Source organism: Nilaparvata lugens, chromosome 1, assembly GCF_014356525.2.
Source record: "Nilaparvata lugens isolate BPH chromosome 1, ASM1435652v1, whole genome shotgun sequence".
NCBI classification, from domain to species: domain Eukaryota; kingdom Metazoa; phylum Arthropoda; class Insecta; order Hemiptera; family Delphacidae; genus Nilaparvata; species Nilaparvata lugens.
In genome coordinates this window covers 11,341,864-11,354,344 of record NC_052504.1, presented here as the reverse complement: position 1 = coordinate 11,354,344, position 12,481 = coordinate 11,341,864, and the positions used below count along the sequence as shown (strand labels likewise).

General features: G+C 38.1%; 1 protein-coding gene across 1 annotated transcript in view; it reads right to left on the bottom strand.

Moving 5' to 3' along the window:
- The window catches only part of LOC111045711, a 90,927-nt gene extending 81,498 nt beyond the window's left edge, over nucleotides 1–9,429 (bottom strand). The window contains exons 1-3 of the mRNA XM_039419877.1: nucleotides 9,267–9,429; nucleotides 7,825–8,165; nucleotides 5,744–6,218 (exon numbers count right to left, since the gene is read on the bottom strand). Of these exons, the coding sequence (XP_039275811.1) occupies nucleotides 5,744–6,218; nucleotides 7,825–8,165; nucleotides 9,267–9,429 (979 nt within the window). The remainder of the gene's footprint in view (nucleotides 1–5,743; nucleotides 6,219–7,824; nucleotides 8,166–9,266) is intronic.
- Between the last annotated feature and the right edge of the window lie 3,052 nt (nucleotides 9,430–12,481).

Genomic DNA, 12,481 nt, shown 5'->3' with positions numbered 1-12,481 from the left:
TGTGTTATCTGCATTGTTACTGTTACTGTTTTATTGTATATTGCTTTTCCTCATTGTATTTTTGTGTGTTAAGGATAAATTGAATTGAATCTTATATAACTTGAGCAGCCTATCAAATCTCCTATTTTTAACAATATTACTCCTCTATTGCAGAGAACAAAGTACACTCAACTTGGGGTGAATAGAAGCCGTATCCGGAATCAGAACTTTTATAAAGGAAATCGAAAACAATCTGGATTACAAACTGGAATTATAGATGAAACCGGATTCAACGAGTAGGCTTAAAATGGAATCAAAAGGTGGGTGCATCCTTCGCAGGAGGCTGAACTTTTTCTAAATTTACTTCAGTTCTCAAGGTCCTTGCCCTTTGGACGCTATTTCCATTGGACAACCTTGAACTTTTAATCAAGTCTTCCAGATTCTATCCTGAGAGCATTGCGGGATGGGTTGATATCTTCAGGACGGGGTGGGTGGGAAAGATTTATATGTGACTCAAGTCTGGGACCTTTATCGGGAGGTTGTGACTAATACAACCAAAAGTCACGGTTCGTTATCATCAAATCCGTGTAATAATTTTTCATTGATCTTTCTTTAATCTTGCCGCACTGCAGAAGATACACAGAAGTAATGCAATTCGAAATTTGGACCAGCAGGAAAAAGAGAAAAATTACATAGCTCGATTAAAATTGATTACAGCCATCGTCGTGACTTATGATTTTCGAGCTGAAATTTGAAAATGCTCATATTTATTGGTCTACATCCTTGAGCCGCTGGCTCGTTTACGTGAAATGTGCTCAAAATAATCGGAGATACTGGGCTAAATCTTAAGTTCAACGTTAATAAAACGTGCAAATGTAAGCTAACATTATCTGCTGACGTAAAAATTGAGCAATTTCTAATAAAATGTTAGGTGATCCTCAATAAAAATGAAGTTTTATGATATCTAATAATTATCAATTCATACAAAAATACTCGTATCTTAACTTGGTGAAATCTTACTAGTTGAATCTACATATATCTCAGTAGTCCAATCTGAAAATTCAGTATATTCTAAAGAGTAAGCCTCTTTATACGATAGATTCTGATAGAAATTTCATTTTTATTTAATTCTATTTTTACAGAAGAAGCACAGATCGGGAACGAAGAACTAATGATACCTTGTACTATTTCTCTACCAAATTTAGATATCATTAAAAAGTCCGATATTGGTGGAGAATAAATTATGGATTGGTAGAGAATATTTGGTTCAGAACCAAAAGCATAGAATACATACAGAATGGTAAGTCTACTGGTATCCTGACACCAAAATCCACCATCTTGAAAGAAAGTTCAGCATTTCAACAGCAGGGGTAATTGACAAAATGGTGCAGTCACGTGACGTGGTCTTGGTGCACTCAAGTCTTGGCGTCATGTAAAATGCATTGATTGGATTGATACTTTCCATTCTGTATTAATTCTGTGCCATAAGACTGGTATGAACGGGAGATGGTATAAAAAAAATGGTCTGTTCGTTCGAACCGTACATAGGGAAATTTCCTACCACTCTTAAAACCCCAAAAACAGAAAGTAAATAATTGAAGATAGGAGTGGAGTGGGCAGGTGATCTCTCGGTCGAGCTCTCAAGTGATTCGTGACTAGGCGATGCCAAAAGAGGTTTTCGTTTTTCTTTTGTTGAAGCCACGATACTAACAGCTGGTTGCTGAGCACTTAGAACAAACATCGGGTGCATTAAATTAAAGGGCACTTCACTCAGAACAGACCAACGCCATGAGATTGAAGAGAAACTGGTGAATCCCATATCCAAGCATGAACTTTCGCAAAGACAAATTCAACTGAATTTGGTTTGAATGCTTTAATTGTTATTGATTGATGAATGAAAGAGTTGTGAACAATGAACAATAATCTATGATATCAGATGTATTCAATCAATTCAAATGTATAGAAATGAAATATTCATTGTTCTAAAAATAACTAGTACCATTTTTACATGGATGCAACTAGTTTCAGCACTCAGACCTTTTTCAAGAAGAAATAATATATTTTGCATAAAACTATATTCTGCAATAATCTGTCATTGAAACTTTAAAGAAGAATTATAGCACCAATTCAACTTTGAAGGACACAATTCAATAAGAATGAATGCGAAATAAAGTACACTAATATAATAAATTTTGCTGATAAATTTTGACATAGAGAAAAGATTGAGAGAAATATATAAATATTTCACGAAAATCTTCATTATTCGTCTATGTTTTTGTTCTGTTTGAGATCTCTCGACTATTCATCTACACCAGTGGTTCTCAAAGTTTTTACTTCAAGCCCCCCCCCCTTGCGTAATTCAGCTGTAAGCCGGACCCCCTACATGTATAAGCATAGACTACATAGATACATGTTGTACATATACGTATATGTACGTATATACCTACATATTTTACACTTAATATTAATTGAGTTGAGTTTTGCACATTCTATACATAACCCAATGCTGCAATAGTTTCAATCATAATAAAACAATAAATTCTATACAAACAATCAATTATAATTACATAGTTGTTATTTTTGTTTCTCATAGAAATTAACAATACAAAGAGCGTCAGTGTGAAGGATGAGCTTGTTTTTTTCGCATACAGTTTGTTGAAACGAGGTGTTAGCTCCGATAACGCTCTTCTAAGTTCCTGAGTCACATCCAGTCTTGGTCCATATTCACTTTTCATGGCAGCTAGAGCAGAAAACCCAGTTTCACAAGGATAAATAAAATTGTAGCAAATGGAGTCTATATCTTCAATGCTTTTTTACTCAAAATTGGGTGTTCCTTTCGCACACCAATCCAGAAGAATGTAAGAGAATATTCTCCAAACTTCATTTTAAGCGCAAAGTCACCTTGGAGATCAATGAGGTTTTCTTTTTCTATCATGTTGAGTGAGCACATATTGATTGAGAATTAGAATTTGACAATACGGTTGATATGAATATTTTATGAGTAAAAATTACTCACATGTAATTTTGAAAACAGAAAGATTGCTTAACGTAATTATTTTAGAAGTAAATTTAAAACATTTTCCAACTAAGCTTTGCGCCCCCCCTGAGCATTCATTGCGCCCCCCTTGGAGGTCGCGCCCCACACTTTGAGAACCACTGATCTACACTTTGCCCTCTTACAACCAGCAGACTACACCTTATCAACTCAACATGTTGATTTAATCTCATGAGTCGTGGATTGTACTGAAGACTTTTCCCAACGATTATTGGGTTTAATTGATTCAAGTTTTGTGGAAGGCTTGTGATAACAAGTGGGTGGATATGAATTTGTTGATTATAGTTGAAAAAATACGAGAAAAAATTTTGACCCTACCAAAAACATGTTTAAAATCAGAATTAAAGCTCCTCATTCAATAATAAAACACAAATAATAATGGAACACTGACCATGAAAAACAGACCTGGCAATTGAACTGTCCAATATACAGTTCTTCTTCCAATGTCAACTGTAAAGCCCACCATACACGTACCGACTAGCCAGTTTTCCCTAAACAGTCCTGTTGGACTGACTACCCCATACACGTTCAGTTCAATTCTGTCCGGCAAGCGCTTCAAAACACATTGATTTCTTCGTGCGTTTAAAGTTTTAATAGTTAAGTTGAAGATTTGTAGAAAGATTTTCTCAGTTTCGTGTAGTTGTTCATTTTCTGAAGATTATTTATAGTTTAAAATGTCTAGTGATGATGATTACGCCACTTTAGGTTTATTAATAGCATCAGTTACAAAAAAACGGCGAAAAAAACGTGAGTGTTGGTCGAAAAAGTGGTTGATGAAGAGCGACACGTATTCTCACGCGAATTTATTAAAAGAGTTGAAGGCGACTCCAAGAGACTGGCACAATTACTCAAGAATGGCCGAAAATACGTACAAACTTCTTTTGTCATTGGTTGCTCGATTGATTGAGAGAAAAAACACTGTTATGAGGAATGCCATATTATCTCCTCATGAACGTCTAACCGCTATACTACACTGAGATTCTTAGCTACTGGGAGGAGTTGAGAGGACTACTTGAAAAAACTCGATACTACTAGCAATAACTCGAAAATACAAATTAAGTTCGGCCGGTGGCCTGACGCCGCTCCACATACACGTTCAGTTTTGACTGAACAGCATCCGGCAAGCCGGTTGAACTGATGAGTTTTCATTCGATCACCGGCCGCCTGTTCAGTCTCAACTGACAGTCCAGCCGGACCATACACACGCTACGGCCGCCTGTCACAGGCGGACTGTTTAGTCGAAAATGACAGGCCAGCCGGTACGTGTATGGGGGCTTAAGTTCTTCATCAATGTCAGTTCTTCTTCTTCTTTAAACTGTCCAACCTCTTCCAATGTACCATGGGATGCTCTGTCATGGTTCGGCACAAGAGAGTGCCCTGTATGCGAGATCTTTTTTCTCGTGACACATCACTACACTTTGATGCCAAAAAATACTTCCGGAATTTCTCCACAATCTCATTTGGCTAATCATAGTCACGATTTGCAAACCATTCAATCTAATTGGTCAGTTCTTCACAATCATCATCGCACAGTGTTATCAACTTACTCATTAACAAACCTTTCTACTCGACAATTAGAATGCGGATTGTTCTTATTTTCACACACACAAGAAGACGATACAGTGAAACTAGCCATCATTAATCTCACGTATAATAATCCTATGTTAACTGCGAGGAAAGAGATCTACTAGTTAGCCTGTAAACCAGGAAAATATACATTTCCGCTTCCATCTTTACATTGCGACGAGTAATCGTGATTCCCAGATTTGAGGCCGAGATTTTATGTGATTTAGAAAGCTATAATCATCTTAAAAAGCAATTCAACTAAAAGCTGTTCAACATTATTATGAATTGTCAAAGCTTAAGCTAAAGCTTCAGCTTGAAGATCACCTGTCATAGTTGCAAAATAGAGTGCAAAATAGAACACATGCACACTGACACTTCACAAAACAAGAATACAGTATGTGGTATTTATTGCAGAACACGATTATTAGAATGGAGTATGAGAATATAAAATGTCTTTCAACTCTTTAAGATTAGAGATTATACATGATTGTCATAATTCATCGAGCAGATTTATAATGCAAAAATAATATTTAAGAATAATAATTTATGAAGTGACTAGGAATGTACTATTTTGAAACAATATAGCCTGTTGTTGTCCTTTCTAAGCCCATTGTTCTTCCATTTCATATTCATATGGTCATTAATTATATCCACAAATGGATGAATAAATAAATTAATGATTGATAAATAGAAAAAAATGTGTTTATTCTATTCTATCATTTATTTTCTACTTTGTACAATAAGAGACAGCTTGGGCGTTACTTCTTTCAAACCCTCTCTCCCACCATGTTGACCTACGAAAACAACGAAATTTACTTTCAAAGTGATAACTCTGGATTTTTAAAACGATCCTCATTCCCATACAACATACTCCAAATAACATTAGAATCGATTCCCAAGGGATAGAAATTCAACTAAAATATTGTAGATATTTTTATTTCTCAACATTATTCTCTCCACCTATAGGAACGCAGTACGCTCTCTGTATGGCTCTCTGTGTGTTATTAAATTGGGAGGAGCATACTAAAACTAAAGCTAAAATAATGATACATCACCCATTGCCATATTGCACAGAGCTGGTTTGGCAGACCTAACCTAAATACATCCCTAGAAACGGGAGAGATTGATTGTCTAGAGGTTCACCTGTAAGGTAAACCTGAGGACGATCCTTGTCAAGTGTGACATGTCCTGCAAGGTACCCCTCCTCCAATCCTTGCTCAGATTTAGGACTACACTTTTCTGTTTGACGACGGTGGTTGACATCCAACTTCAAAGGAGGAGTTACACTACTCGATCTAGGTGTTTCATTAAAAGTTTTTTGATTGCGTCTGATAGCGCCTTGTCTGCTGGTGGGGGTGGAGAGATCGTTATTGCTACGTTTGGGGGTGATGTTTCCACAATGTTGTTGTGGGGGTCGAGATCTGATGTCTTGGGAGGTTGGTTGCTGCTGGTGTTGACCATCATGGATTGTCTGCAGCCCCTGATGTATAGATTGAGCTCCCAGAGCGTTCAAGTGTTGCAGGATGATTGCAGCAGGCCCCATCAACACAGTGATATTTTCACTTTGCATGCTGTGAGGTCTCTGCGGGAGTCCTTGGCGGGGGTTATTGTCAGCCATCTTTAACAGAGGGAAATTATTATTATATTTTTATCTAACCTTTCACTTGGTTGCTAGCAGCAATTATTGAAAGCTTAGTATTGGGCAAAGTTGGACAAGGAAAATTCTCTATCTATTTTAAAATATTTTTTAACCCATCAACTGTTGGGGAGGTTAATTGAATATTTTCAAATAACAACTACTTTAGGAAATATAATCACAGATTTTATTACTACTACTTCAAAGTTTATCAACAAGGAAAATTCGACTACAATTCTCTATTTATTTTGAAAAATAAGGGATGCAGTGCATATGCTTGGGCCGGGGCTTGTGCCAGGGCATGTGCCGGGGCTCAAGCAAGCCAGCGCACGGTGGTGGGGGCAGTATGCTGCTGTTGATGGTACACACCCATAGCTCTGACTACAAGGAAAATTCTCTATTTATTTTTTGAATGGTGGAATAGTGTGTGAGGAACAGAGAAAAAATGAGGGGTAGAGTAAGAAGGAAATAGAGGACACAATATGTGAAGAAGAGAGGAAGAAATTGAAGAAGGAAAGAGGAAGAGAGAGTAAATCTCTTTCTAATAAAGCTCATAGAAAAAGTGAAGTAGTAAGGAAAGAATGGTGGAATAGTGTGTGTAAAACAGAGAAAGAAAAAATTATTGAGTAAGAAGGTAATAGAGGAATAATATGTGTGGAAGAGAGAAAGAAATAAGAGAAGGATAGAGGAAGAGGGAGCGATAAAAGTGAAGTAGTGAGTAAAGAATGGTGGAATAGTAAGTGTGTATAAAACAGAGAAAGAACGAGGGATAGAGTGAGAAGGAAATAGAGGAACAATATGTGTGGAAGGGAGGAAGGAATAGGAGAAGGAGGATAGAGGAAGAGAAAGAGAGAGAGTAATAAAAAGCTAATAGAAAAAGTGAAGTAGTGAGGATAACAGAAAAGTCAAACAGTTTGTCATAATCATTTTGGGTTTTATTCTTGATCATGGATTAATTTACTTCAACGTTTATCAACAAGGAAAGTTCGAATACATGTTATAATGAAGTGTGTTAAATAAGATAAACTATTTATAAATGGATGTAGAAGACAAATTTTTAATATTCATATGGTATGGATCAATGTAAAACAGATAATCGTTAAAGGACTAGTCACTCATCAATCATAAGCAAATGAGCGTGCAATCTTTTCTTAAACAAGGAGAGAGACGTGGAAAACACAATGTGAGTTGGAAGGGCATTCCACTCTCTGCTTGCTGTTGTGATGGAAGACGAATTGAATATGGATGTACGGTGATGAGGAATTTGAAGAGTGAACTGATGTGACCTGGTTTGGCGAGCAGTATGAACGGATGATAACAAAGTGAATGAGTCACGCAGATAGCATGGTCCTTCATTTTTCACAATTATTTTATATACCAGAATCAGGAGGAAATATTTCCTTCGATTCTTGAGTTTCAGCCATTCCAGTTGCATAAAGTAAGGCGTTATATGCTCATCCCGCCTGGCATCGTAGATGTATCTTATTGCATAATTGAGGGATCTCTGCATCCTACCATTCAATTCATCTGTCAGGTCAACGTATACGGTTGAGCAATAATCAAGAAAGGGTATTATTAATGATCTGACCAATAGGATACGTGTGCTTTGAGGCAGGAAATGTTTCAGACGTTTGAGCTGGTGCATGCCTGCAAACACTCTGTTACATACATGAGTGGTCTGCTCCTTCCAGCTAAGACTCTGGTCTAGATACAGTCCAAGAGTTCGCACACTCTTCAGGTAGGGAACAACATTTCCTGCAACAGTGATAGCCGGGAGTCTTTCCTGATCAACTCTGCTCAGAAGACTTGGGAAGCCAAGAATGATGCTTTTCGTCTTCTGTGCATTGAGGATCAGCTGATGGGCATCAGTCCACTGCAGGAGTGACTCAATATTCTGGTTCATGGACTGAACTGCTTCTGAAATTCTTTCTTTTGAACAGTGAGCGTAGATCATAAGATCATCAGCAAATAGGTGATAAGAACAGTTTGAGAAAACAGAGGAAACATTATTGATGAAAACAGAGAAGAGAAGGGGTCCCAACACAGAGCCCTGAGGAACACCTCTCAAAACTGGTCTCCAATTAGAGGAATCACCACAGCTACCAAATACTGCCTGAAATCTGTTGGACAAATATGAGGAGAACCATGCTACTGCGGAATCGGAGAAGTGGCAATGATACTTCAGCTTTTGAATTAGCAAGGCATGAGAAACATTATCAAATGCCTTGCTCAAGTCGAACTGAATAAGTAACGTGAGTAATCTTTTATCCATAGCTGCACGTATGTCATCTGTTATGCGCAAGAGAGCAGTACATGTGCTATGATTTGGGCGGAAGCCAGACTGGAAATTCGAAAAGAAGTCAAAACTTGAAAGATATTGACTTACCTGAGCATGCACAATTCTCTCCAGTGCCTTAGATATGGAACACAGAATATGGATGGGCCTGCAGTCTGCAGGAGCGATTGGATTAGTCGATTTAGGAATGGGTTTCACCATGGAGCATTTCCAGAGATCAGGAAATTTTCCTGTCTGAAGAGAGACATTGAATATGTGAGTGATAGAAGGTAAAATAACTGGTAACAATTTTTTATAAAATAAGCTTGGGATATTGTCAATTCCTTTAGAGTTTTTTGAGCAAGAACATATTATCTTTGACACCATAGATGGAGTAACATGTGAGAAATAGAATTTCTCTGCCGGCAAGTTATGATTGAACTGCATGATAAGATGGTCTGAAGCCAGTGGTGCGTTGGATGCATCTGGCTGATTTGAACTGAGAGTGAAGAAATCGTTCAGTTCATTAAGAGGTATATTGATTCTAGTATTAGATCTGGCTTTATGCGCTCCTAGTCTTCTGACATTATCCCACAGAGTAGATGTTGAATTATTTTGATTAAACTGCCTGTGATAGAAGCGAAGTTTTGCATTGCGACTCATAGATTTCACACGATTTCTCCAAGTTTTAAAGACCTCAAAGTCTATCTGGCTGCTGGTCCTTTTAAATACTCTTCTGGCTTTATCACGCTCACGTCTGGCAATCAGTATCTCTTCATTCATCCAGGGCACTGGTTTCCGCTTAGGATGCGCAGTACGCACAGGGGCATGCCTATCAAAAATGCTGTGAATCATATTATTGAATACTGCAACCTTATCATTGATGTCATCAATGAAACCTATAGTGTGCCATGGCATGTTGATAGCATCCTCAAGACATCTATCATCATTGAAATGTTTGAAGTCTCTATATAAATAGCTCACTGCAGACAACTCATCACATTTCAAGTTGTAGACTAAATAAATCATATCATGCATGGAGAAGCAAGGCATAGGTATCTGTCCAAAAGAAGAAACATAATCTTTATCACTCACCACCGCTAGATCTAGTAAAGTATGTGAATTGGGTAAGTGGTAAGTCGGGTCAACATTATTTACAATGTGGAAGTTGATAGAATCAAAGAGTGTCACGAGTTGCCTCCTTTCGAAGCTATCTCTCAATAGATTAGAGTTGAAATCACCAAGTAAGACAATATGTTGATAGCTATGCATTATCTGCAACAGAGAGTGCTCAAGGAGTGACAGTCGACCTGCTTTGGGTGGCCGGTATACAATCCCTACAAGAATTTTGTCTTCACAAGCTGTGATCTCTATGAAGATAAACTCCGGAGAGTTGGAGTAGGGTTGAGGAGAAGATAACACATGTTTGGGTGACAAAGAGGAGCGAACATACACGGCAACCCCACCTCTGTCCCTCCCGACTCTATCATTACGAAAACGCAATACTCCGGAATGCTGAAAGAACAGGAATCCAGTGATGGTTTAAGCCAGGATTCACTAACACCTATTATATCAAAATTCAAAATAGTGGAAAATGTCTCGCTGAAATCATCGAAATGACCAGGTAAAGATTCAGCATTGATATGACAGAACCTGAGAGAAGACGAGTGACCATCTAGCAGTCGTGCTAACTCAGATACGCTCACATCCATTAGTATGAAATGTAATGTACTAGTAATGTATTAATATATATTATAGGAAGATATATGAAATCACAGTGTACCCTGACAATGGTCTTAAGTAATCTTAAACAGAGCAAATTTATTAAAATTACAGAATGCGTGAAATCAATCAAGTAAAGATCAATATTTATTTCAAATAGTTGGGAAGGTAAATTAAAAATTTAAACGATAATCTCAATTTAATCGTAGGCGACGTCGTAATTGAGCCCCCTTTGATGTGATATAACTACTGAACAACAGTGGGCTTAAGTAATCTTAAACAGAGCAAATTTATTAAAATTACAGAATGCGTGAAATCAATGAAGTAATCCAATAAAAAAGATCCTCCAAGACTTGAGCGCTGACAGTCTCCGAGAGGCGTGCAGCTAGTCGATCAACGAAGGCGTCGCTCGTCAACAGTTTTCGAGAGCCGCCGCAAGTTGTTGTTCGGTTGCTAAGGAGACAGCAGAGCAGTCAGCTGTTGAGCAAGACGGAGAGCTATGAGGCCGGGCAGCATTCCCTCTCTGTTGTTGTTGTTGTAGAATCTTTTTCTGTTTAGGCTGCTTTGCTGCCGGCGACTGCGCAACAGAGGTGGCCTTATCGTTTTCGGATTTCAGCCCTGTGTTTGCTCGTGTAACTGCTGGTGATGGAGACATAACGTTCTACGATTTACCGTGTTTGATAATAGAAAAAACAACAAAGTAACTAGATCAATCGATTCACAAAATACTATTACACTAGTAAGCAAAAATTCAATTCGATCCACTTAAGAAAACCCACGAAAAATTGACAAAAACTGGGAGCTCGATTTATGTCACGCTAGCCTGACATTTCTCTTATCTTATCTGAGGACGATCCTTGTCAAGTGTGACATGTCCTGCAAGGTACCCCTCCTCCAATCCTTGCTCAGATTTAGGACTACACTTTTCTGTTTGACGACGGTGGTTGACATCCAACTTGAAAGGAGGAGTTACACTACTCGATCTAGGTGTTTCATTAAAAGTTTTTGATTGCGTCTGATAGCGCCTTGTCTGCTGGTGGGGGTGGAGAGATCGTTATTGCTACGTTTGGGGGTGATGTTTTCACAATGTTGTTGTGGGGGTCGAGATCTGATGTCTTGGGAGGTTGGTTGCTGCTGGTGTTGACCATCATGGATTGTCTGCAGCCCCTGATGTATAGATTGAGCTCCCAGAGCGTTCAAGTGTTGCAGGATGATTGCAGCAGGCCCCATCAACACAGTGATATTTTCACTTTGCATGCTGTGAGGTCTCTGCGGGAGTCCTTGGCGGGGGTTATTGTCAGCCATCTTTAACAGAGGGAAATTATTATTATATTTTTATCTAACCTTTCACTTGGTTGCCAGCAGCAATTATTGAAAGCTTAGTATTGGGCAAAGTTGGACAAGGAAAATTCTCTATCTATTTTAAAATATTTTTTAACCCATCAACTGTTGGGGAGGTTAATTGAATATTTTCAAATAACAACTACTTTAGGAAATATAATCACAGATTTTATTACTACTACTTCAAAGTTTATCAACAAGGAAAATTCGACTACAATTCTCTATTTATTTTGAAAAATAAGGGATGCAGTGCATATGCTTGGGCCGGGGCTTGTGCCAGGGCATGTGCCGGGGCTCAAGCAAGCCAGCGCACGGTGGTGGGGGCAGTATGCTGCTGTTGATGGTACACACCCATAGCTCTGACTACAAGGAAAATTCTCTATTTATTTTTTGAATGGTGGAATAGTGTGTGAGGAACAGAGAAAAAATGAGGGGTAGAGTAAGAAGGAAATAGAGGACACAATATGTGAAGAAGAGAGGAAGAAATTGAAGAAGGAAAGAGGAAGAGAGAGTAAATCTCTTTCTAATAAAGCTCATAGAAAAAGTGAAGTAGTAAGGAAAGAATGGTGGAATAGTGTGTGTAAAACAGAGAAAGAAAAAATTATTGAGTAAGAAGGTAATAGAGGAATAATATGTGTGGAAGAGAGAAAGAAATAAGAGAAGGATAGAGGAAGAGGGAGCGATAAAAGTGAAGTAGTGAGTAAAGAATGGTGGAATAGTAAGTGTGTATAAAACAGAGAAAGAACGAGGGATAGAGTGAGAAGGAAATAGAGGAACAATATGTGTGGAAGGGAGGAAGGAATAGGAGAAGGAGGATAGAGGAAGAGAAAGAGAGAGAGTAATAAAAAGCTAATAGAAAAAGTGAAGTAGTGAGGATAACAGAAAAGTCAAACAGTTTGTCATAATC